Source organism: Mytilus galloprovincialis, chromosome 2, assembly GCF_965363235.1.
Source record: "Mytilus galloprovincialis chromosome 2, xbMytGall1.hap1.1, whole genome shotgun sequence".
Classification (NCBI taxonomy): Eukaryota; Metazoa; Mollusca; class Bivalvia; order Mytilida; family Mytilidae; genus Mytilus; species Mytilus galloprovincialis.
The window spans coordinates 62,939,954-62,967,892 of NC_134839.1; the positions used below are offsets into that span (position 1 = coordinate 62,939,954).

At 31.5% G+C, this 27,939-nt stretch overlaps 1 protein-coding gene across 12 annotated transcripts in view; it reads left to right on the plus strand.

Moving 5' to 3' along the window:
- LOC143064082 (thrombospondin type-1 domain-containing protein 7B-like) overlaps positions 1–27,939 on the plus strand; it is a 197,639-nt gene that overhangs the window by 139,178 nt on the left and 30,522 nt on the right. For all 12 annotated transcript variants that reach the window (XM_076236622.1, XM_076236631.1, XM_076236626.1 and 9 more), the window contains 6 exons: positions 8,417–8,578; positions 14,873–15,548; positions 16,438–16,707; positions 18,600–18,706; positions 21,537–21,719; positions 24,950–25,167. In XM_076236622.1, the coding sequence (XP_076092737.1) occupies positions 8,473–8,578; positions 14,873–15,548; positions 16,438–16,707; positions 18,600–18,706; positions 21,537–21,719; positions 24,950–25,167 (1,560 nt within the window). In that variant the 5' untranslated portion in view covers positions 8,417–8,472. The remainder of the gene's footprint in view (positions 1–8,416; positions 8,579–14,872; positions 15,549–16,437; positions 16,708–18,599; positions 18,707–21,536; positions 21,720–24,949; positions 25,168–27,939) is intronic.

The window sequence follows — 27,939 nt, forward strand, 5'->3', positions numbered from 1 at the left end:
CTTTAAATTTTAATAAGTCTTCAGCTCATTGTCTTAAGATACAAAACAAAACAACCACCTGTGGTATATACTTAAAATGAAAAACACTAGTCTGCATGTACATATGCAACAGCCTATACTGTACAGTAATGTTATTTCCTCACATAGGAAGTTTATATCTTTAAATTAGAAGGTGAAAGCGGTGTGTCAAATTTATATGAGTTTAACTAACTGCAGCATGTCAATAAATTTAAAAATAATTTGTTTCACTAACTGAAACACTGCTAATACCTTTTGTTGACATTACTGCACTCATGTGCTGGAATTAAATATCGCCTTGATTTTCCAAAATTCAAATTAAAAAGAATGACATTTTAGTTCTTTGTGACAAATAACCGTCAGTTTCTGATTTTTTACTTAATTTACTAGTAATTTGTTTCCACTTTATTGTCAAGGGTCCTTTTGAGTTGATGGTTATGCATTTGTCATTTCTAATTAATGGTTTGCTTTAAAAAGACATGTTCTATTATAATCTTCAAAAACCATCTCGTTTTCTTACTGAGAAAAAAACATTTGTCTGTTGTCTGCTCTATGGTCGGGTTGTTGTCTCTTTGGCACATTCCCCATTTCCATTCTCAATTCTATTCATAATAGATTCTTAAAATGAAGTAAAAAGTAAAATCACTAAAATACTGAACTCCGAGGAAAATTCCTAACAGAAAGTCCCTAAACAAATGGCAAAATCAAATGATAAAACACATCAAACAAATGGACAACAACTGTCATATTTCTGACTTGTCTGTACAAATTTGAAAGAAGTTATAAACAATTCACCAACTGAACTGCACTGTAACTATGGTCAAAATGGTCAAATGATCAACAGATTTTAAAGTAATTTATACCAGGACTAAACAGGTTCCTATATATTATATTAAGCCAAGCCTAGTGCTTTCTATAAGATCAGATATCAAGTAATTTCAGTTTGATCAACCTGTTCTAAATGTCAGACTTTCTAATTACGCCAGTTTGTATATTTAAAAAAATATAATGGATAATTACTAACAGTCAATAACCCGGAAGACAGGAAGAATTGAAAAATGTTAGTAATGTGATACTTGATTGCAGCTGATTGTTTTTTATGGCCCGGCAACAAAGTTGTCGTGCCATATAGTTTTACCCTTGTCTGAAATTCTGTAATTCTGTCATTCAGAAACAAACCATTATACAGAGTTTTTTTCTAAATGCCTTTAGATATTGGGCTCACTTTTGGTATGTGAGTTAACCATGATGAGTTACATATCTGAAGTTTCAGTTTCGTTCTGCTACACAAATTTTTGCCAAAATTACGGGCTTTGGACTTTGAACAATTGTTGAAAATAACAGTTATACAGACTTTTTTCTAATCTAAAGCCTTCAGATATTGGGCTGATTTTTGGTATATGAGTTAACCATGATGAGTTACAGATCAAGTTTAAGTTTCGTTTTGCTCTGCTAATTATTGGTGAAATTAAGGGCTTTGGACTTTGATGAATTATTTTAAATCACAGTTATACAGATTTTTATCTATACGCCTCCAGATTTTGAGCTGATTTTTTATATGTGAGACTACCATCATGTTTGTGTCCACATGTGTTATTGAAATTGCGGATTTTTCTACTATTGAGGACGGGGCCATTCGTGTTGCTTTGACACATCTAAAATTGAGAATGGAAATGGGGAATGTGCCAAAGCGACAACAACCCGACCATAGAAAAAAACAACAGCAGAAGGTCACCAACAGGTCTTCAATATAGCGAGAAATTCCCGCACCTGGAGGCGTCCTTCAGCTGGCCCCTAAAAAAATATATACTAGTTCAGTGATAATGAACGCCGTACTAATTTCCAAATTGTACACAAGAAACTAAAATTAAAATAATACAAGACTAACAAAGGCCAGAGGCTCCTGACTTGGGACAGGCGCAAAAATGTGGCGGGGTTAAACATGTTTGTGAGATCTCAATCCTCCCCTATACCTCTAGCCAATGTAGAAAAGTAAACGCATAACAATACGTACATTAAAATTCAGTTCAAGAGAAGTCCGAGTCTGATGTCAGAAGACGTAACCAAAGAAAATAAACAAAATGACAATTAAAAACCAATTGTTCAGAGAACAATTGAAAGTCTTTCCACATCAAAGAAATTTTGATAAGATAGTTTCTTCTTACTGATGCTATAAATAAAGGTGTAATTATAATTTTGAGTGAAATAAGGGAGATAACATGCTACTTCCGGTCTCATATGATAGCTGCTTTCACACTGATTCCAAAAATATATATTGTTTCTATATACTTTTGCATGTAGAATGGGAGATAATTGGCCACTTCCGGTTTGTTGGAAGTAATTTTTAGTCTTCAGTCATCAGTTTATGTATCTATATGACAAAATATATGGATTCTGAGTACTTTTATATGGAAAATTTGCAAAAAAGGCTATTTCCGGTTTTCTCATTTTTCAAGGTCATATATCACCTAACCTTTGTACAAGGTCAAATGGCTTTATAATGAAGTTAGTTGAAGTTATATTCAAATAACCTCATATCAAGACATTTCAGGGGCACTAACTCCAATAAGATGCCATTAAATTGTATAAGACTTAATGTAGCATATCTTCATTACAATAATGCAGACATTTTGCACTTGTTCTTTTATATGTATCTTTCAAAGTGTCTGAGAAAATGCAAAAACAAGCAAAAGTCACAATTGAGAACTTCACTTTGACCTTTGACCTTGACCTCATTTTCTAAGTTAGGACATAGGGGCCTCAAATAAAAATATCCCAGGCTTATACGGTTAACGGTTGATGAGTTGAAAACACGTACTGACAAATTTATTGTGTAGGGGTAGATAACTCCTATGAAATATCATCGAATCGCTTCGTTTCAAATTAGCCAAAAATTTCTGAGGATGTAACGAACAATTTGTAAAAGGAATTTTGTCGCTATCTTTTTTTTGTTACGAAGGAGATGCACACACATGATAAACAGTGAATAGGGAGATAACTCTTACAAAGAAAATGGTTTGCCTTAGCAGGGTAAAATTTAAAAGCGCATAAACTATATGATACCATATGAGAAATATCTAAGCGACATATTGCGAAACAAACATTTATCGCAAGAACAAAATTTGGCAGAAAAAAAAAATAATCAGAAGAAAAACAATAAGTCTTTCCACAGAAAAGTGGAAAGACTTAATAATACATAAATAACAACAGACTACTAGCAGTTAACTGACATGCCAGCTCCAGACTTCAATTAAACTGACTGAAAGATTATGATTTCATCATATGAAAATCTAGTCTTAACAAGGGATAAATCATAGTCTTTTCCAAATCGTGATCAAATAAATGCCAGTGGTAACATTCACTTTTGTAAAAGTTTGTTCTGATCAAAAGGATATATTATTTGGTCAGAAACATGACAATTTTAACAAAAATTACATTGAATGATGGTTCTTTTATCTCCAAAATACAATAATTGGCTAGTTGCAGTACTGCAAAACTAGGTTACATTAGGTTACATATATGCATTATATAGTATTCATTTTTCATTTTTTAATGAAAGACAACTTGATTGTACAGTGGAAGGTTAAAGCAGAAATCTTTTAAGGTTAATGGTACATGCATTATCACTTCAACAAAGTTCAAATGATTAAATATTTAATGTTTAACATTCGATGCTCATCAGCTAAGTTTTTTAGCATATGGACAATTATATTTCCCAGTGAGGTCCTCACAATTTTGATGCAATTTTGTTACGATTTTTTTTTTTGTCATTTATGATTTGAATTAAATTGATCAATCACTTAAACAAAAGTTCTTGCTAGGAGACAGTTCATATGAAATTTTCCAACGGGAAGTGGAACTTTTATAGGTCAAGAAAACTAATACTTTCTCCTGGCATTCAGATGCAATTACTGCTCATATCACATGGTGATTGATGATGGACTTTTGACACCCAAATGAATTATGGGTAATATTTGTAGATAAATCAGTGAACAGGGGAACAGATCAATTGTAGCTAGCAATTCCTTGTATAGTATAATTAGAGGGACAAATTACCATTTGAAGTGGTACATTTATGTTATAAATTAACAATTTGAAAGTGATGATTTTGACTTAGATTGTATATTGATAAAATGCTCATTTGCTGTGCAGAGAAATCAATATTGCATTTGATAGTTTAATGTTTTATTTGTTGCAGTGTGTTAATGCAAGTTAAATTGGGAAGACTCTTTTAGAGGCTAACATTAGTTTGATTTGTTGATCTCTAGTTAATGACTGTGCTGTTAGAGAAGTAGAAAGTCATTTAAATTCAATTGAGGCTTAGAAAATAACAAATAACACATTTTGGTTACATGTGAAAACTGTTGTGCTTACTGGCACCAAAATGAATAATGTTCTTGAAAAAAATGTGTATCAGATGATGCATATCAAATTAAGCACTCATAATTGTTGAAAAATAATTTTTATCAAAATTATCGGAAAATATTGGATAGTTAATTATGGTTTTATGATGAATGGTTAATGAATCATGATTTATTGACTTTAAGTTGCGTGGAGTTGAAATCTTAAAATGTGAGTCTTTTCAGAAAGGTTTATTCTTTATATAATGATTATGCTTCAATTTTTTACTTTGTTCTAGTTTAGTAATTTCTTTTGACCTTTACTTAAGAATTGAATGCTTCTTTTTGTAAATTTATTGGGGTGAAAAAGCGTTGACCGAAGTACATTTTGTATGAAGCGTTCCGCGCTTCATTCTAAAAATGTACGCACGGTCAACGCTTTTACAACCCTATAAAGTTACAAAAAGAAGCATTCAATACTTATAATTACATTTTTAGCTATGATCATGAAAACACGAATTTTATATATTTTATTATTTAATTCACCTGTGCACTTTATTGTTTGAGCACGTATTATCATGAGTGAGAAGTTGTATTGAACAATGCAACTGCTTACGGAATAACACGTGATATGCATTTAGCCAATCAGAATAAAATATTATAATGAAACATACATCTAATATAATTATTTCCAATAAAAGGCCTGTAATGTTAGTGAAAGACCACATTGTTCCCCGTGGGCTGAAGGGTGGTCTGAAAAGGGGTATCATTATTGTTTCACCAATTTACTTAAAGGGAGGCAAAAGATACCAAAATAAAATTCAAACTAATTAGTCAAAAACCCTGACATTATTATGTAATGCCAAAAAAAAATGATCAAAAGACAAACAACAGTATACAAAACACAAGTCACACATTGCTAAAAACAACAGTATACAAAACATAAGTCACACATTGCTAAAAACAACAGTATACACAACATAAGTCACACATGGCTAAATACAACAGTATACACAACACAAGTCACACATGGCTAAAAACAACAGTATACAAAACATAAGTCACACATTGCTAAAAACAACAGTATACACAACATAAGTCACACATGGCTAAAAACAACAGTAAACACAACACAAGTCACACATGGCTAAAAACAACAGTACAAAACATAAGTCACACATGGCTAAAAACAACATTATACACAACATAAGTCACACATGGCTAAAAACAACAGTCTACAAAACACAAGTCACACATGGCTAAAAACAACAGTATACAAAACATAAGTCACACGTGGCTAAAAACAACAGTGTACAAAACATAAGTCACATGTGGCTAAAAACAACAGTCTACAAAACACAAGTCACACATGGCTAAAAACAACAGTATACAAAACAAAAGTCACACATGGCTAAAAACAACAGTATACAAAACACAAGTCACACATGGCTAAAAACAACAGTATACAAAACACAAGTCACACGTGGCTAAAAACAACAGTATACAAAACACAAGTCACACATGGCTAAAAACAACAGTATGCAAAACACAAGTCACACGTGGCTAAAAACAACAGTATTCAAAACATAAGTCACACATTGCTAAAAACAACAGTATACAAAACACAAGTCACACGTGGCTAAAAACAACAGTATACAAAATACAAGTCACACATGGCTAAAAACAACAGTATACAAAACACAAGTCACACTTGGCTAAAAACAACAGTCTACAAAACACAAGTCACACATGGCTAAAAAACAACAGTCTACAAAACACAAGTCACACATTGCTAAAAACAACAGTATACAAAACACAAGTCACAAATGGCTAAAACCAACAGTATACACAACACAAGTCACACATGGCTAAAAACAACAGTATGCAAAACACATGTCACACATTGCTAAAAACAACAGTATACAAAACATAAGTCACACATTGCTAAAAACAACAGTATACACAACATAAGTCACACATGGCTAAAAACAACAGTATACACAACACAAGTCACACATGGCTAAAAACAACAGTATACAAAACATAATTCACACATTGCTAAAAACAACAGTATACACAACATAAGTCACACATGGCTAAAAACAACAGTAAACACAACACAAGTCACACATGGCTAAAAACAACAGTACAAAACATAAGTCACACATGGCTTAAAACAACAGTATACACAACATAAGTCACACATGGCTAAAAACAACAGTCTACAAAACACAAGTCACACATTGCTAAAAACAACAGTCTACAAAACACAAGTCACACATGGCTAAAAACAACAGTATACACAACATAAGTCACACATGGCTAAAAACAACAGTCTACAAAACACTAGTCACACATTGCTAAAAAGAACAGTTTACAAAACACAAGTCACACATTGCTAAAAACAACAGTATACAAAACACAAGTCACAAATGGCTAAAACCAACAGTATACACAACATAAGTCACACATGGCTAAAAACAACAGTATACAAAACATAAGTCACACGTGGCTAAAAACAACAGTGTACAAAATATAAGTCACATGTGGCTAAAAACAACAGTCTACAAAACTAAAAACAACAGTATACAAAACACATGTCACACATTGCTAAAAACAACAGTATACAAAACATAAGTCACACGTGGCTAAAAACAACAGAATACAAAACATAAGTCACACATTGCTCAAAACAACAGTATACAAAACATAAATCACACATTGTTAAAAACAACAGTATACAAAACATAAGTCACACATGGCTAAAAACAACAGTATACACAACACAAGTCACACATGGCTAAAAACAACAGTATACAAAACACATGTCACACATGGCTAAAAACAACAGTATACAAAACATAAGTCACACATGGCTAAAGACAACAGTATACAAAACATTAGTCACACATGGCTAAAAACAACAGTATACAAAACATAAGTCACACATTGCTAAAAAAGCCTCCATAATTTATGGGTACCAATCCATAGCTTCTTAGTAGACAGATAAACTGATGATGACCCCGTAGGAGTAAGTAATAAGACGTAATTTAGATTGTGATGATTCCATTGTCTTTACTAATAGTGTCCGATATATCTCTTACATCTACATTAGCTTTTTTCCGGTCAACAACTTAAACTTGTACAAGTAAATAAATCAAATCACACATAATCCATTGGCTAATTTCCTGGATAGTTTGTGTCATATAGATTACATCTTAGAGAAATAGACAAATGTGTCAGACAATTTATGGCCACTGCTTTACAAATGATGTATTATTGATTCTATATAAAGTATGGAAAAATTATAGGTCCATATTTTTCTGATAACCTTATGAATATGATATTTATTTGAATGTCTGATCATTACAAATTGTTAGATTTGTTTTTGAAAAACACATCTTGTTATGATTGTTCATTGTCAGGCGAATTCTTTATGTTAGAAATCAACACTGTATGAAATATATGAAAGACAGGAGATGTGGTATAATTGCCAATGAATCAACTATTTACCAGAGTTGTTAAAAGCAATTTTAGGTTACGGCTGGCCTTCAACAACAAGAAAAACCCAAACTGTATAGTAAAATCTGTTTATATGATTGACATGGTACTATTATTGAATTAGTTGATACTGTTTGTTGAATTTGCTAAATAAAGATTATTTTACCATAATGGCATTAATCAGAAAAATTACTTACATACTTACGCCATCTGGTTGTTTGCAATTTATTTAAAAAAAAAAAACTAAATTTACAGTATAGAATCATATGTTGCAATATTTTGCAGAATTGAAGCAGTATGATGCGAGCAAGATTTTTTTTTTATATATAGGAAATTTTCTTAAACACAAATATCTGTAGTCTTATTGAACTAAGAATCATCTTGTTGTAACTTTTCTATAATCCTAAGACAAAGAGAGAAACAGATATAATGTTTCCATGTAGGAGGAGAAGCCTTATTTTATCTTCAACTTTAATATACTTGTCTTGTTGAAGTGCTTTAATAAGCCTGTCATATTTCAAGGAGATTACATATCAGTTTTTTATTTATATTTTCAGACCAATATAAATGGTGACGATTGTTGTTGAGAAGACTATAGAATGTAAAACCCAGTATGGAATATGGTATCCTAACTGGAACAGCATCTGACATTCGTCACTTCTTCCTTGTTGTCACATGCCTTGTTTCTTTATCTGCTGCACAGTATAGCTGGAGACCAGGTAATATTATCCATATATTCATTTACTACTTAGAAATCACAGAACTGATACATAACTATTATTTGTATCACTGTATTGATGTACGCTGAAAGGCCTTCAACAATGAGCAATTCCATTACCAGAAAACAAGTTATAAAAGGCCCAAACATATCAAATTTTATACGATTCAAACAGGAGAACCATTAACAGCCTGATTCATGTACAAAACAAAAAACAAATATAATTTACAGCAACATACATTACAACAACGTAAATTACAGGCTCCTAACTTGGGACAGGCACCTAATGAATGTGCGTTCTTCAGTGGTTGCCTTGCTCTCCCCTAAATATATTGCATTTGCATTGTATTTAGAACTTGATTAAAAGATGGTTTTAAAATCAGTGCCATAATATCATGCACCGTCAGTTTTATGTGTGAGGAACATTTTGTCATTAGAAGACCTAATAATTTAAAAGGAGCTGATGGTTTATAATGTGTAAGGTATCACTGCAAGAACTGTGAACATGTTTGCTATTATTCCTTGTTGATTGATTTATAAACTAATTAGTTTACACGATTTCTCTGTCAGATATGATAGCAGTTTAGTGATATTAATCAGGAATATCTTGAGAAAGTAGAGTATATGTACAATCAGAAAATTTCAATAAGCCCTGCATTTAATGCAATTATAATCTTGTGGTATCTGTTTTTGATATGAATAGAAAAGTTACAAAAACTTACCAAATGTAGTTTATTGTGTGTTGTAGGGTTATTATAAATGTGATTATAAACAACTTAATCTATTCTTTTATTTCATTGATAATCATCAAAATTTTAATAATTAATTATTACATCTAATGTAATATGTGTTTAGTTTTTTCATGTTAGTTTTAGAATATAAATGAAAGAATCATGCAATTATTCTAAATAATTATTTGTTTAAAATTTGAGACCAGACACCCAAACAATATAGATGCTGTATGTGGTTTATTTGTTGTATGTTATTTATTGTAAATATTTGTGTTGGAAATCTACCAAAGATTGCACATATCTATATCCTATCTGTCTGATATGCCAGAACACTATTTACATAACAGTAACACTTTCTTCTTTTTTATTAAATTAAGGTGCCTTGATTCTGACACAGAAAGTATCTCTCTTTTTGGTTATTCATATTTAAACGGTCCTCATTTGTGTAATGACACACTCTAAGTTAAGTCTTTAAACTTAAAGTTGACTTAAAACATGTTTTGATACTTTTGACTCCCATGAATGTGTTACCCACAGATACTCATTTCGGTAATACATGTATCACAATCTTAAATAAGTCATTAACTTCATTTTTGGCAAAAGTTGCCATTAAACAGTTTTGCTTCAGGAATACATTACTCTGTTTGGCATTAAAGTTAGCATTTTCGAATTATAACTTTGAATGTTACTTATGATGATCCAGAAAAGAGCTCAGAATTCAGCAATGTTTTCTGTGTCTTAATTTTAAGTCTGGTTTTATCTGAATACAACTTGAAAGTGACTAGTTTATTTGTTGAAGTATAATCTCATTTTCTCTCTACATAAAGCTTGCACTCCTGTAAATTTTGAAAATGCAATTTCCCATAGGAACTCCCTTTGGTGCTACTGCTATACGTGCCACTTTTAATATTAAGTTTTGAAAAAAAAATTATACCCTAGAACGGACAGTTGATATGCAGTACTTTTTTATTCAAAGGTCAAAACATGGTGCTGTGTGGCAATATTTCCAACTTTTATATAAAGCCCAGAACTCTCAAGAATTTTAACTTATTGTTTAATTTAGTACTACCCCTACCTTCACTTTAAGTCTTCCTCATAATTCAATTTTCCCCTCTTTCATGTGTTTTATTCTGATTACATTCCCATGCTATTTCTCTTATTTACCCTGAGACTAGACAATCATTTATGATAAGCTTGGAGAGCATTTAAACATGTAGTGGGCAAACGTTACTTTTGTTGGTACTTAACTGTCCAGTGATTATCTCAATTAGTGAAATAACATACTCATATCAAGAAAAAGTAAAACACACAATGAATACCAAATTCCTGATTGCATTTGTATTAAATTTGTAACTTAAAGACAAAAATGCTTCTGATACTATGAAACCATATTTTATTTGATACTATGTCAAAGTGTGCAGTTAATGGCAGTAAGTTCATGGTATTTTATTAAGAGATGTCATTAATTGATGATGAAATCATTCTTTTTACACCATAAAAATGGAATCTGTTCTTCTAAACACATTTTCTTGAAATGCATCCCAATAAGTTGATAATACCCTTAGTTAATGTTGCATTAGTAGGAGTGCACTATTCTGGTGTTACATAAATATTTTTGGCTGATAAACAAAACAGAATTGTAAAAATCTGGTATATTATTCGTACAATCGGCAGTTATAATCTCTTATTATATAAAATTACATGCTGCTGGAATTTTATTACCAATGACAAAAGCATACTGAGTAAATGTTTCAATGAATATAAGTAGTTGCTTCTGATTAATGACATGGATCCTCCCGTTGCTTTGAGAAATGACGTGCACTGACGCAAATTGACTAATATCTCAAATTGATATCGCATGACATAGATGATAAACAGCTTGGAAAAAACTTTTTTTTTGGAAACAGTGCACAAGGTTGCAGCTGATATTTTTCTTGAAATCATTTTTTTTTCTACTTCTAGAGTATCCATATACTCTTTACATACTCTTTTACTTCCAGAGAAATTTGTGTAAGCTACATAATAAATTCTTTTGAGGGAGGGGATATGCAGCATTGATACCTATTTAATGGTTACATTAATATCTTTTACTTTGATGTAAATCATTTTCCATTTCCATAGCTGTATTTTATGTCTTTGATGAAGATACTAAGGGTTGCAGAAATGTTCATAATATATTATAGTCTGAATATTTTTACCTTTCAGTGAGCTACAAACAGCATAATTATCATTATCACAGTTTATATTAATTGCAAATATACATACAATGACTTCAATTTACAGAACTTTACCTTGATACTTTTTTTTAAAATGCAGGTCTTCTCATTAGTATAAAAATTTGGGACCAGTAACAGATCTAGAGTGGAAGATTTTTACCTTCTCAATGAGCACCTAATTTTTTTCTATGAATAATGTCAAACTATGAGTTGTCAATTTTGAATGTTGTATAGTTTTGCTGTCTTTGAATTGTTTTTGTCTGTTTAGCAGGGGATAGATTATAATATTTTCTTGTGTTATAACAGTAATTACACTAGATTTCTTCTGGTTTTTAATATCATATTTAAAACACATTCAAATAAGTTACCCATCTAAAACTAAGAATGACTTAGTCTAATCTGAATAAAATCATGTCAAAATTGGAGTTACCAGAAACCAGATGTTATCTTTTAAACCATATTCAAGCAGACCTCTATATTTTGTGAGATCGATTGAACAAAGGTCAAGGACTGTGTCAGTAATTGATAAAATTGGATAAGATTTGTTATTCTTGGTTATTTTTAAGACCCGTAAAAAGTGGTCGCATCATATAACCAATCTCCTGTCATGTTGTTTTATCTCCAAATTACTAGGAGATAGGGAGTGCCTTCTTTTAGAGCCTTGCACAGATTTAACTATTTGGCCAACCCTGTTAAACATATGGTTGATAATGAGGGACCAATTATTATGGTCTGACATTAAAAAAGTGCTTGGATGCAGGTTAATGATTTAGATCATAAAATTGTGACAGTTTTATTCTACTGACATGCAGTTTTTCAGTTTTTATGTATACATTAATGCATTGGTTATTAATTAAATGAAGGGTGGGGATTGTATGCATCAACAACACAATAAAACAAGATAAGACTTCTAGAGGTCAAAATACATGCAGTGTTCAAGAGTTTAAGAGGATTAGCAGTCAAAATCCTTATACCATATCTGTGTGCCCCTTCTGTGAATGGGTGACTTCAGTCAAATAAAGGCCTATTTTTCATGATATCCCAACTAAAAACAAAATTTTAAATTGGAATTGGAATTGAACCAATGAAAATCTGAATAAAGTAGAAAATCATATATTTACTATCATAAAAATTACTGTCCAGTTCCAATTCTGGGAAGACAGCAAAAGGCCTAGAATTGGTGAAAAGACAGTATCTCATTCATACTTTATTTTATGTTCATAGATATGCCAAGTTAGAGTTAAAATTGAATTAGAATTATGAGTGGGAGCAGAATTGTCTCTATTTTCTCAAATGAACCTTTCTAGATCGTATATCAAAAACAACAATATTTTGGCAGAGAACAGTATTCTTAATTGACTTGATGCTTATGTTTTTTTTAATTAGTGCATTTAATTTGTTACATATTAACACTGTTATTTAGTGGATTTTAGACTTAATCTATAATACGTTAAGATACTTTTATAATTTTTCAATGTCATTTACAGTTTTTCCCCCCATTATTTCTGTTTGTATAATACAAAATTAAGAGAGGGAGGCAAGTTATTTTTCAGTCCAAAGAATGATTAGCTTGATAATTTTTGTGAACGGGAACAACCTATTATCATTGTTTCTTAATCTGAAGTTATTTCTATATAACAGAGGCTTCAAAGTTGCAAAGATGGTGAATGTGTTTTTTCTCATTGTTGAATATAATATTATATAATTGCTTATATCATCTTTTGTGGATACATGTAGTTGTTTCATTGGCAATCATACCACATCTCCTTTAATTTTTATATTGTATCAGACTACTGTAAATTCAAAAAAATATATCAAGGTTTTTGATTATAGAAATTGTGCGACTAGCAGAGTTTTGCAATAATAAGATTTTTCACTCTGATATCTGGTACATATATCTGTATAGAGTTTTCCCTGAAATTGCAATAATTAGCCTCACTTTTGTGTCCATTCTTAGAAAATGGCAAAAATAAAATATTGCAATAACTTCTGAATTTACAGTACTTACAAATATTTGAGCTTTACTGAGATTCAGTTTCCAAAAAACTATTACGGTTATAAAATGGTTACAAAATCAGATTCAATTAGAGAGGTTAAAATATATATGCTTTATTGAATAACATTGTGATATTATTCTGACTGTGCATGATGTTTAAAGAGTATAGCTCAGACAAGAATTATATAACTGTACTCTAGAGGTTTGACTGTAGACAATGTGATGGTAGTTACTATGACAGTTTTATAAGGGTTGCTAATATCATCAGCTTATACAATTAGTCTTGATCCCCACGTCTGTTTTCGATCAAATTTCCTTAAGATATCTGTTCTTACAAGCATGGCATGGTGTCTTATGGACACATTCTTGTTTAATAAACAAAAAGATAAACTCTAAAACTGAAGTTATTCTAATAATGTCATACAGTACAGTCACGACATTTAGATGTATGCTTTGAATTCTTAACACTTATATATTAGTACTCTGCTCCTGGCATGCCCAACAATATGATCAGTACTTTGTCATGATAGAAGAAGTCATTATTATAAAATAAGCATCAATAGAATTGTTCTCCATTTCTTTTAAGTATCCTCTTAGTTTGTTATAATATTATATGAATCGTGTTACCTCAATTGCCAGCTTACCTAAGTGCTGTGGCTTTGATCTGATTAGTTCTGAATGATACATTGTATTTATACTATTAGGAATAACCAGAGAAGAATGCTCCAACTGCAGCTGCTTTTGATCTGTCTGAAGACTTTTTCTTCTCAAGCATATTTTGAATTTTTGAGATTAGTGAGACATTTTCCACTAGAACTGCCTACCCTTGTGGAGCATTGGGGTTCATTAGTAGTTATTTGAAAGGGTTTTTGTTCTTATTTATTTTAAGTTATCCAAGTTGAAAATTTTCGTCACATTTTTCTCAGGAACTGCATTACAAGGATTTCTGAAATTTGGTTTCAGGGTTTATATAAGTCAGTTATACCGTGTAATGTGCTTCCACATTCATCACTCAACAACTTCCTGTTTACCAAACACTTACATTATTTTACTGACATGACATCCAAGTTGAAAATTTTAAGTCACATTTTTCTCACAAACTACATTAATTTGGTTTCGGGGATTTATAAAAATCAGATATACCTTGTGATTCGTTTTCAGATTCATCATGTAACAACTTCCTGTTTACTGTTAAGTATTTGGGTGGGGGTATCATCAGTGAGCAGTATATAGCTCACAGTTTCACTTGTTTTCTCTGTTGATGGGTTACCAGTTGTCACATATTTCAAGGCTTTTAATATTCACTTAGTCTAGCATAGTGACCAAAAACCTTTTTTTTTTATAATTTACAGGTGAATGGAGCTCATGTGATGCAAGTGAATGTGGCCTTAATGGAAAACAAGATCGATATGTCAGTTGTATGTTCCAAGATCGAAATGGACAACTCAGTTATGCTGAAGAAGAAAACTGTCGGTATTTACCACGTCCCATTTCACAACAAATGTGTAACAAAAAATGCACAGATCAATATCAGGTCACTTGGGCAGCAGACACATGGGGTCGGTGTCAGCTTTTACCGAATGTTAAAACATGTGCCCGTGGAATGGGCATTAGATATCGTAATGTCACCTGTGTTATCAAATCGGATGGCAAGCTGCAGGATGATAGCATTTGTGCAGGATATGAAACAAAGCCTGCTACAAGCGAAAGCTGTGATTTGCAATGTAAACAAGACTGTATTGTGACCCCATATGGTCCTTGGTCAAGCTGTGATAAGTGTGAAAAAATTGCACAGACTCGAACTAGGATAGTAGTCATTCCAGATGATCATGGTGGAAAGGATTGTCCGCCATTTTCAGAAATTAAACCCTGTAATAATTGTTCAAATGTATATTATATTTATTTAGGACGATGGTCACCCTGTCATACCATGGACATTCCTGAAAATTTTCCCACACATTCATTAATAGGTCGTGAAGAACGTAGAGTTAGCTGTATTGATTCCATTGGTGCTACCGTTCCATATACGTAAGTTTATTTCTCAGTATGTTCAAATTTGCATTATCTTTCCAAAGCACCTGAGTCTGTTTCAAATGAATCTGCTTTAATTTAACATTGCATGATTATCTAACACTACCACAAATAGAACCAGAGAAATATAATTGTACACACTGATAGTCATGATAACAAACTTAGTTTAATAAGGCTTGCATCTGGGAGCAGATGTAGAAAAATCGTTCTGCTCTCCGAGATGAAACTTGGCATAAACCGCTACTAGCAAGTGTGTTGCATACACAAAAGAAACCCTACAGATAAAGTTGCGTTCTCTTATTTTAAATACCTTGGAGTTCTTGGCTTGATTATTCACTAATACTTTAGGAAAACCATATGTTGATGATCATGGTAAAAATGTTAGATGATTTTAGACACCTCTGTGCATATACATTTACATTGAAAAGGCCTAATTACATCACAATTGACTTATTTCCATGCTGTGTGGTCTCTGTGAACACTCCAATCACTATGCTGTAGTTTTATTTGTCATTTCCAAAAACTGAGGAATCAAAATGATGGTCTAATCATATATCATTGCAACTATCAAGCAGAAAAGTCCAGAACTAAAATAAATACTGAACCCATAATTCAGTAAGTATGGTATAATAATATCAAAAATTACAAATAGTAAAACAATATAGCCAACAGAGAATTAAGTTCATATTAAGAACAAATGCTGTTGTAAAAACTCCACCTCCCCCCCACCCCCCAAAAAAACGTTGAGTTTATTAATTTTATTGCATGAATAGTACAGTTAAAGGTGTATTTGATGTATATTGAACAAGTGTGATACAAACTTTTGTTATATAGGAGCTGTGGGAAATTTGACTTGGTTTAACCAATCAAACATTCTATTTTACAGAAGATGTAAAGAACACATAAATCTTCAAGGTCAAATCATAACTGATAGACAGTCATGCATCATTCCCCAAGATTGTGAAATTTCCGAGTGGTCCCCATGGCAGTTGGTCAATAGCAGCTGTCTGTTGGAGTCTGGATGGACTAAACCTGGACTTATGAAGCGTGAACGATCAGTGAGAAAATTACCTCGAGGACTTGGAGCTTCTTGTCCACCATTAGTAGAGACCACAGCAGTTCATGGAACATCTGATAAATCAAGATATTGTCCAAGGTATGTCTATAACATCATATCTGCAACCAGTTACAACAGGAATTCAGTAATGACTTAGTGCATATGCTTATCCTGTCATCCAGATCTGTTATATGTCCTTAGATACATCATAACTTGAGTTCAAAACATGTTTGAGTCTTTAACTGACCTTGATCAAACTTTCTATTGTTTTGACTCTTGACATTGAATCTCTAGATCAGTGTTGAGGGTAAAAATTGTAACATTTAACAGATAATCAAAGCTAAAAAAAAGAAATACATAAAAAGTACAAAACAAATTACAGTGCAATGAGCACTTCTGCAGATTGTTGAAGACCTTTTAGTCAGTATCTAATTGAAAAACCCGTATTACAGTGTTGTTCCTTGGCTGCATTGCTGTTTGCAAGTATTTCAGGAACTTGTCTCATATTCAACTTATAGTATAATACCTTTCATTCAACAGATTCAAACTTAAATTTGTTATGGTGAATTGTCCAATATGTGCAAATGATAATACTCGCCTTACATTAATGTAAGAAGCCAGTCATATAAATAAGATCATTTATACTAAAAGGAATACTTCGTTCAGATATACGAACTATATTTGCAGTTTTAAAATTTGTTTCAATAAATTTTATGATTGGTTTATTTGGTTCACAATTTGATGTTTTAAAGTTAATTTAAAAAGACACTTCATCATTTTCTTGGTTAAATATTTGTACTTTTATTTTGTTATTACATGTAGAATGATATATACCATCAGGTAAAATGTCCAATTGATTTGTTTGACAACTTAACATGACTGATATAATTTAAGTTCTATTTTCCTTAGTAGGTTCTAGTCAGCAGTGGTTTCATTTGTTGTGGTCTATTTTGTTACTGAAAATTTTCTGAAAAATTAATTACTGTTCAGCTAACTTGAACTAGCATAGTGTAGATTAATATTGCATGAGACGGAAAACAGAAGAACTCGTTAAGCAGTAAGGGGTACATCTTTGAAATCCTAACATTAGTTACGGGAGACTGTTTGCTAATGATACAAGAATTCATGCATCTTTAATCAATGCATTCCTGTGTAGGACATAGACAGATTTTTTATGCTGCACTTAACACTTTAAACAAAAATTTCCTTTGATACGAACATTTGACATATTGTGACATAGATATCCTATTAGTTTTGATCTTTCTAATTACTGAATGTTTTTGTAGAAGATGTTTATGTTGAGTTATAAGGTACTTAACAGCTACCAGTATTTAATGAAATATGTAAATTTTAGAATAATTTAACCATGAAAAAATCTTTCATATTATTTTTACTTTTAATGTTACATAACAAGGAATTAATATACTTAAAACAGCCTCTATTAATATATTGTTTGATATATTTTTAATCAAATTTATTTGTATATTACCAAAAAACCATATTTAAAATGGTGGGATAAATGATAATTTGAAAGTATAGCTAGCAACTAAATAACACTATCAATAAACATACAAAGCTGTAGCCTACCTTTAACATTAAAATTACTTTATTTTGATCTAATGAAGAGTTTTTTACTAGATGAACTGGAGAACCGAATTGTCTTGTTGGGTATTGGTGAATTTCTAACTTTGGTACTCCCTCTTACTTAACCTTAACAGCAATAGTTCTTGTCTGTTGAGTTATGTCATGTCAAATGTTGAATGTATATAACTATTTAAATCAATGAAAGATAGAATTGTCAAACCTGCTATAAGGTCTTCTCTCTACTCAGTTGGCCTTATTCCTGCCTACTTTAGAAATGCCTTAGGATTTTCAACCTAAATTCAACAAATATCTTAATTATAAGCTTGAGGTCAGTTTTGTCTCATCTGATAAATTAAGTGACCTGTAGGAACATTGAAAGATTACAATATTTTTATTTTTTTTCTCAGAAATAAGTGGTTGACATCAAGTTGGAGTAAGTGTCTCTCTGTAAATGGAGGGTTACAGTGTACAACAGGGATGCAGCACAGAAAAGCTATATGTGTGGAGGAAAATGGTAAAAATAATAGAAATATTGAGGACACATGTCCTATAAACTCTTTGAAAAGGGAAAGAAATGTGATTGGCATTTCTGTTTGATACTATTAAACCTTATTATTCAAATTAAGGAGAAGGTATTACATGAGGTATTATTTGGCCAATGAAATACCAAAAGTAAGGTAAATTCTTCAATGATTGGCATATTTGTGTTACAGTTAAACATACATGTATAAGGTTTTTAAAATCTGGACACGGAAGTAAATGTTTGTTGTAAAGTCACTGTGAAGCCATAACTTGTGGCCTATTATCTTGTTGTAAAATGTTGTTTTTGGATAGGGAGTTAGCTCAAATCTAAGATCTTAAAACTAGGATTTTTTGCAGTTTAGCATTTAAACAGTTCTACAGTAGTCCTCTATTGGAACTGTGTCAAAAATCATATACTAAATATATACCATGACAATATTGGTATCTGGTACATAACCTTGACCCAGTAACTATACAATAAACAATGTGTTAAAGAAGATCCACAAACAAATCAGTTAATTTTACTGCAAGTTCAGTTCTTCATAGCATGGCCATTAATTATTCTAAACTGTCCCTGATCAAAGATAAATTTGAGGAATTTGAAGCTGCTAATTATGTTTGCCTGAAGAAAGGGGGTGTTGTATCAAGTACACATTTTGTTCTGTGTTATTGCAGGTTTATAGATCTAAGTGTTTTGCAGATAATTGCCCATCATTTACAAGTATTTCCATATGAATCTTTGATAATTCCTAAACCTTATTTCTCTAGGGCTTTTTTTAGGTATTGCTCATCTGATTAATGCTTTGCTACAATTCATTTATAACATATGAACTGCAGGGCTACATAGATATCATTGAACCCTGGAATTACCAATTTAAATTGATTCTTTTTTATGGATCTGTCCTTGGATATCACCTGCTTCCTTCCTTCTAAATCTTCCAATAATTAAGAAATAATTCATGGGGGCTTGAATATATCGTTATTTTACCACGGGTTGGCCCTTTATGACAAATATTTTACCCTGAGCGATAGCGAGGGCTAAAATATCGGCATAAAGGGACAACCCGTGGTAAAATTTAAATATATTCAAGCCCCCATGAATTATTTCGATTCTGATAAGACAAATATAGCAATTGTTTTGGTTCAAAGCGCACTAGATGGAGGCAAATATTTGCCGTTCCCATAAATTAACCCATTTTAAGATTGGCGGTAAAGAACGGAGCAAACAGATTTAGTGACATGCTCAAACTATTTACAATAATATATTTAGATAGATTTGGATGAATTTTAATGATAATTTACTTATATATCTTCTATGTATATAAAAAAGGGCTTATACCACATTTTAGTATTGTTTGTTTACGTTTCATTCTGGTGATGATTTTCGGTATCAGAAGCGTGTATTTTCCCGAAAAATGCTTAAACTATTACGTTATCATTCTATGACGTCGTGTACTCCATCCATAAACAATCATATGACGTGGAAGTACAATCAGAACAGCCCAACCAATATATTCATATTTTACCACGGGTGTGTACTCAAAGCGTTTGAAGGACGTCATGTTAGAATTAAGAAATAATTCATGGGGGCTTGAATATATCGTGATTTTACCACGGGTTGGCCCTTTATGACAAATATTTTACCCCTGAGCGATAGCGAGAGGTAAAATATCGGCATAAAGGGACAACCCGTGGTAAAATCTAGATATATTCAAGCCCCCATGAATTATTTCGATTCTGATAGGACACATACGGCAATTCTTTTGGATCGAAGCACTCTAGGTGTAGGCAAATATTTGCCGTTCCCATAAATAAACGCACTAATAAACTAGTGTAAAAGAACGGAGCAAACTGCATTATTGACATGTTTAAACTATTTAAAATAATGTATTTAGACAGTTTTGGATCAATTTGAATGATAATTTATTTATATGTCTTATATGATGTACAATAAAGGGCTTTTGCCACATTTTAGCATCATTTGTGTATGTTTCCTTGTGATGATTTTCGGATTCACAAGCGTGTATTTTCCCGTAAAATGCTTACATTCTAACGTCATTGTTCTATGACGTCGGGTATCTCATTCATAAAAAAGCATATGACGTGGGAGTACAATCGGAACAGCACTGGCAATATATTCATATTTTACCACGGGTGTGTACTCAAAGCGTTTGAAGGACGTCATGTTAGAATAAAATATTTGTCGTCACAACAAAGGCAATGTTAAGAAAGCTAAGGATTAGGAATGTGACCTTTTATGTCGATATCAATTTTTGGTATATTCCTCTCCTATGTTATCAGCAGGTTCTAAGAGAGCGTTATTTATGTTTTATTTTTTAAACTTTTAAAATATATAAAAAAGAAGATGTGGTATAATTGCCAATGAGACAACTCTCCACAAGAGACCAAAATGACACAGAAATTAACAACTATAGGTCACTGTACGGCCTTCAACAATGAAGTAAGACTGTTTTGACATATACATTTTTATGTGGATATTATGAGTTCATGAAAGAAATTATTGAAGTTTTTGATAGCCAGAATTTTGTGGTACATGTATTAAATTTATTTTTGAAAAATTAGCCAAGAGTTGAAAAAGCTTATATGTTCTTTTTATTAATCTTATTATTTTAACGTTATTTTTTATCAAATTTATTTTGTTGTTATTAAAAGAAGTTTTTATGAGTTTGTAATGGAAAGGATAAAATTTGCCGCAAAGTACACATAGCTCCATTGCAGTTAATGAAATGCAGCCCCTATTTTAATATATAAATGTATAAATAAAGAAATCCATTACTGTTTAATTGTATATTGTATTATAGAGAGTGGTGACCAGAAACCAGTTGATGATTCTTTGTGTACCAGTCCTCGTCCAACCATATCACAGTTGTGTTCAGCAGACTGTGACTGGGATTGTACAGTGTCATTATGGTCACAGTGGAGTGACTGTACTGTGACTGAATGTGAAGCATATGCAAGGAAGAGAAGGAACAATCAGAAAACAGGTGTGTTTTTCATGTGTCAGATATGAACTGAAGTGTGCAGAGTTTGTTGAAGCTACTGGAAATTAAAACTGACTAAGGTAGCAAATACTTATAATAGAGAATCTCCATAAGGCCAAAATATTCAAGTCAATCTTCGAATAATATTACAAAAAGAACATTACATTTACAAGTTACTTTATAAGGAATGTGATTTTTATAGGAACAAAAAGAAAGATGAATGTTTGCAGTCAGAGATTTTTCATGGCGGTATAACTTTCTCACATAAGTCGATTTTGTTGTGTTTTCCATGTAGTACTTTCCTATCAATATTGCATTCAATATTTTTGACAGTTTCACTATATAAAGCGTCTTATTACATCATACTAATTTGCAAAAGGTGAAATGATTGAATAAGAGAAAATTACAACAAGCCAAAAAACTGTGCAAGAAGTAATTGGATTACTTCAGAAATAAATCTTGTTTTTGTACAGACCGGAATCTCTCATAATTATGATGAAGAAGGTTAGGTTTGTAATTTTACAAAATTGCACTGTGACCCAGTGGACAAGGTCAGACAGATATATTGAATAAGATAATAATTCCATAGTAATCTTTAATCTAATGAGACTTCTGTCTGCCACATGTGTCATGGAAATTATCCAAGATGATAATTGGGATGGTCCGCTTAGTTGTGAATTAATTTGCCTAATCATGAAAGTACCAGTAGCAAAAGTGTCGCCAATCATTACATTAGAAATGAAAATATGATTTTTTTCCTTTGGAGGATGGGGTCGAAGGGGTCCTGATCCGGTAATCCTTAAAAACATGAAATCCAGAGGTCCCAAATTTAAAGAAATTTAAATCCCGACATCCCGAAATTCGAAAAAAGAATTCCTGGATCCGAAAGGATCAATGTCGAAATCCCGAGCTTAAAACCCCACGATCCCGGATTCCAAATCATTGTTTAAAATGAAAGTAGGTCAAATATTGTGTTTCTTCAATAGTTTTGGCAAAGCTAAAATTATCAATGAAGTTTTGGCAAAACTCAAATTATCAATGTAGTTTACTCAAGCACATTTTAAGGTTGGATAGTCTTTACACCACTGCCTGTTTTACTCCACTCTTTTCATGATTACAGAACAACATACCGGTATATAGCTATATTGATATGTACACATATTTATAATTCAAATTTAATGTCATATGTTCTTGTTCAACACACAGAATGCATATAAACTTCTGTTAAATTGCTGATATTTATAATAACTGACTTATTTTTCACTTTCCATTGCATGTTAACATTGGTTTTTATTGCTTTCGTACAATGTAAGAAAATTTAAATCTCAAAAATGTCTTGTTTCTGTTTTGTTAATGGAATTCATTCTGAACTATGATACATCAAGGAAAAATAAAGTTATGAAATCTCTGGTGGCCTTGAAATAAATATGTATATACTGCAGCTGTGCTATTTGAGCAGTCAAATTGCATTGACCGTATATTCATATGTGATATACAGTCACTGACCGTATATCACCTTGTTTATGACGTTGACAATGTGTTTCCGTAGAGTTTTATTTATGAAGTCAATAAAACATACAGGTTCGCGGAAATTTATCGTTGTCCGCTTCAAATTAAGAAATGATGTTTTTACCCAAAATACTTCATTTAGAACAGTTTTAAGAGTTGTAGTATATAAAGAATAACCGTACATTGTCTCGAAATATCAATGTTATTTGTACTCGGCTCGAAACAGGTAGAAATGCTCGGCATAGCCTTGCTTTCTACCTGTTTCTAAGCCTTGTACAAATAACATTGATATTTCAAGACAATGTATGGTTATTCTATATTTATATAGCAGAGCATATGTATTGTATTAGAGAATCTAAGTACGAAATTGAATGCAACTAAGCTCTATTATCTGCTATGATATGGGTTGTTAAGTTATATAATGATGAGAAAATTACAGACAATTTTATGATATTAGTAATGAAGGGACACTTTAGTCAATGAGAAGGCTTAAAATAAATAAATTGGTCTGACCCACTTGTTACTGTAATTGATGACAAAAAATACAAGTATGCTTCAATAGGTAGCATCTGATTAGGTATGTACCAAACTACCAATATAAATTTATTGTAGCACAGTTTGATGAGGTACTGAAATAAGAAATACAATTAGAAAACTAAGATTATTTAACTGTTTTCTGTGACCCTTTGTTTTTGTTTCTCCTGTGACATATTTGTCACTAAATAAGACAAATAGTTACTTATCTAGAGGCAGCTTCTACACCATTTGCTCTTTGTCTATAGCATAATATTTCATCATTTTGAAGATAGTTATCAAGCCGAAGCCCGCCTCCGGGTGCAAGATTGTTTTGCTGTGACCCAATGGTGGCCTTGCATTGTTTTTCTGCTGTTTGGTTGGGTTGTTGGCTCTTTGACACATTCCCCATTTTGATCTGCTATTTTGTAACACCTTTACCTAGCTAGATGAAAATTGAAGTATTGAAATATGTAAAAGTCAAAGTAGACTAAGGTAATACGTTAATAAGACTGCAAGCCAGTGACACCACTGACCAAAAGAAACCATTTTCATACTAGAGAATTATGTCTGATATTTTTTTATTTTGAATTTCATATGAAATTTTTTTGTGTATGGGAAGGTTGGAAAATTATTATGATAAATAAAATTAGCAAGGAATGTTCTTCAAATCCATTTTGTGTTGAAAAGAATTGAATTATATGGGATTTCAGAATTATATTTAAGCAACCATATAATTTTCCCTTAGCAGTATAAATATTAAGCTACAAATAATAATTTGTTTCATGTTTTGAAATGCATGTCGGTCTGACATGGCAATAATACTATATAATTATAATAGGTCTAAAGAAAGCTTAGTCAATTACAAATATGACATACAAACAAACCAGATTCAATTATATTTCCTATTAACTTAGAGCCTTAGGATTCCCAGCAGAATAATTAGCAGAATATTTCAGGATTTATAAATAATTGACTTATATCTTCCTTGTGTGCTATTTATGATGTTTAATATTTATATCCTTATTATTTATGTCTATTGTACAGCAGCCTGAGCGCCGTGGCAAATGTACTTTACTGGATTATTGCTTCTTTTGTGTTTACATTTTTTAATAGGTTCTAATCCTTTCGATTTAAGTTAAACCTCAATTAACTTACAAAGTAACATGTTTCTATAATAACATTATAAATCTCAGTATTTGTAATAACAGGGCAGCGATTTAGAACAAGAGAGGTACTAACACGGCCAGGAACAAATGGAGAACAATGTCCCCACCTTAGTGAAACCCAAAACTGTGATCCAGAACCTTGCTATTTTTGGAACACATCATCTGGTCCCTGCAGTTTGTCCAAGTTTAGATATGGTGAAAGTGAAACTTGTGGTGTTGGTATTAAACAGAGAACCGCAACATGTGTTGATAAGAAAGGGGTAGGTAGTACACACATCTGAGCATAACAGTTGTTTGGTTGATGTTTCATTGAAGTTGAAGTAAAACTAAAGTTTTGTTGTTTGTAATTTACATTAGGAAAGGTTTTCCATTCTACTTTTACAAAATGTTTAAACATCAGTTAAATTTTTTTTTTTTTTTTTTTTTTTTATCTTATTTGATAATACAGTTAAATCCCCTAAATTTTCTGTAAAGCTTCCTGAAATAGGGCATGCTTTTGATGGAGCTTTTAAGGTTTGCAAGAAAAGGGACCCAATGGGATTGTGTTCTCTTCTGCCATGCGAGATATCTGCATCCTGATTCTATTCAAATAGAGTCATCATTAGATAAACTTATGGTGACAATGTGACATTGGATTTGTTATTTAGGGTTAAAGCTGCTAAAACTCCTTAAATGTTCCTGAAATAGGGCATGCTTATTATTACAACCCCTCAACACACACTCTGTTTATATTTAAGAATGATTTGATATATGGTCTGGAACTTTTCAATGGTGAATTGTTACATAAAAATTTAAAATTTCAGATCTGCAAGCTAGGCAGTCCCATTTTTTTTTCAATACTTAGAAGTTTTATTTAATCCACTGAGCATGTCTACCCAATGAGTAGGGTATACTTTTTAATTTTATTAGAGAAATATACATAATCCAATTTGCCAAGAAAACATGTTTTTGTCTACAATGATAACAAGTTATTGTTTTTATATCAGAAAGTTCCATCTGATATTCTTCAGAACTCAATTTCTTTAACATTAACCAGCCCACTGAGACGTCTAACTCATCATCTTGATGAATGATCTAATTGTCAATTATATCCAAAAATACACTTCAATGACAAATTAATTAAATTCCTTCATTTTCTTCATTTTATAAAGTACATTTTGTTTTACGCTGCTGATATGTCTTGTTTAAAACAATAAGTAAATTTGGAAGAAAAAAGTTTAGAAAAACAGAAGAAGTAAAAGTGCAATCCAAAACATTGAGTTCACATAATTTGATAAACCTGTTTGTGTGCACTGTTGTAAGTTGTTTGCACATGAACAAGATGTGACTTTAATTTGTATAATATGAATATTGGACATAATCTTAAGTTTTGAGGCTAGTATAAAATTTTATTGAGTTTTTAAACCATTAAAGTGGTGCATAACGTGAATCATCAGTCTTTGTTTAATCGATAACCATCTTTGTGTTAAATATTAAAATATGAAGGTCAAAATTATGATGTGACCAAAATCAAAAAAGAGTAAAGTTTCAGATTGACTGCAGGGTAGTTATAAATTAGATATATTTCAGTTTTTGGTTATATAAGGTTGCTATTTGATTCAGTGTAAAGGAATTACATGTAAAGAATATCTTCAATTCAATGTGATCACCATTAAATATATACTTTCTATGTTATGTCTGTATCATTGTCTAATGCACAAGAGATATCTATATTTGTGGCTGTTCTGCTATCTGAAATTATGGTGGACTAAAAATACATTTATAATCCTTCACTATACTCATTGATAAGCTTTTCTAAAAATGAATATTTCTGTATATAAAACATTAATAAATAATAGAAGCTGTATTTTGAATGATTCTGACAGTAATTTTAAAACTGCTTTTTAAATGTCACTAAAATCATCAATGTTAAATCATATCAGATTTCACATTTGTCATAGCAATAAAATGACAGTTATATTCATATTTGTATGCACATTTATAGTTCATTCATTAAAAATAGATACATCTTTACAATTTACACTATCAATAGTTTTAGTCTCAATAGACTCTTAAATTTGTTCATTGAGTCGTAATTGCACAGAGCTAATGAAATGTGAATTTTGATGGCTTTAAACTATTTCAAAGAGAATAAGATGCATGTTAATAATCTCTAATTAAGTCAGATTATGGTTGTATTGCTGTGTGTACATGCTTCTCTCTAAACTATGACTGCCATGGTATTTTTTTTTCCTAATGTTTTAAGTTCATTTGTCCTATTTATAAGTGAAAACTTTTGCATTGTTTACATGAAATTGTTTGTGATTAGCTTTAAGTTTATGGGGAACTGCTAGTTTTATGTAAATGATCTTTGATGTGCAGTTGTCATAATTAACATTTGCACATCTCATTTCTATGAAGATGATTTGGCACAAACCTTTTTTCTGGCCTTGTAACTACAATAGTTTTTGATTACTTTAGTTTAAGATGAACACTTATGGTAATCCAATGCTAATCGGTATGCAGTTGTATTAGCATTTGCATGTCTCATTTCCATGTAGACTGTATCATGGTCCATTAACTTTGAAACTTATGCTTTGTTTATATGTTAAAGTTTTTGTTTTGAAACTTGTGCTTTGTTTATATGTTAAAGTTTTTGTTGAGGTCAGTTTAAAAGGAACCACTAATGATGAGTCAATGGTTTTGATATGTTGTTGTTTTAGCATTGGCATTCCTCATTTTCACATAGGATATTTGGCCCTGCAGGACAGTCATGGTCCATTGACTTTGAATATTTTGCAAAGTTTACATGTCAAATTATTGTTGCTTTAATTTCAACATTTGCACCGTAGACTAAAAAATTACACAGAGACATATTTCTGTGTCAACAGTTTATAATTATCCTTTCCCAAACCTTAACTGAGATTTTTCTCAGCTGAATTGTAAGTTATGACTTTTTGTAAGTGATTAATTTTTTATGATATAATAATTGAAGTCTGGCTTGCTTCTGATTTAGATTGATCAGTGATGTCATTATTGTATTAAATAATTTT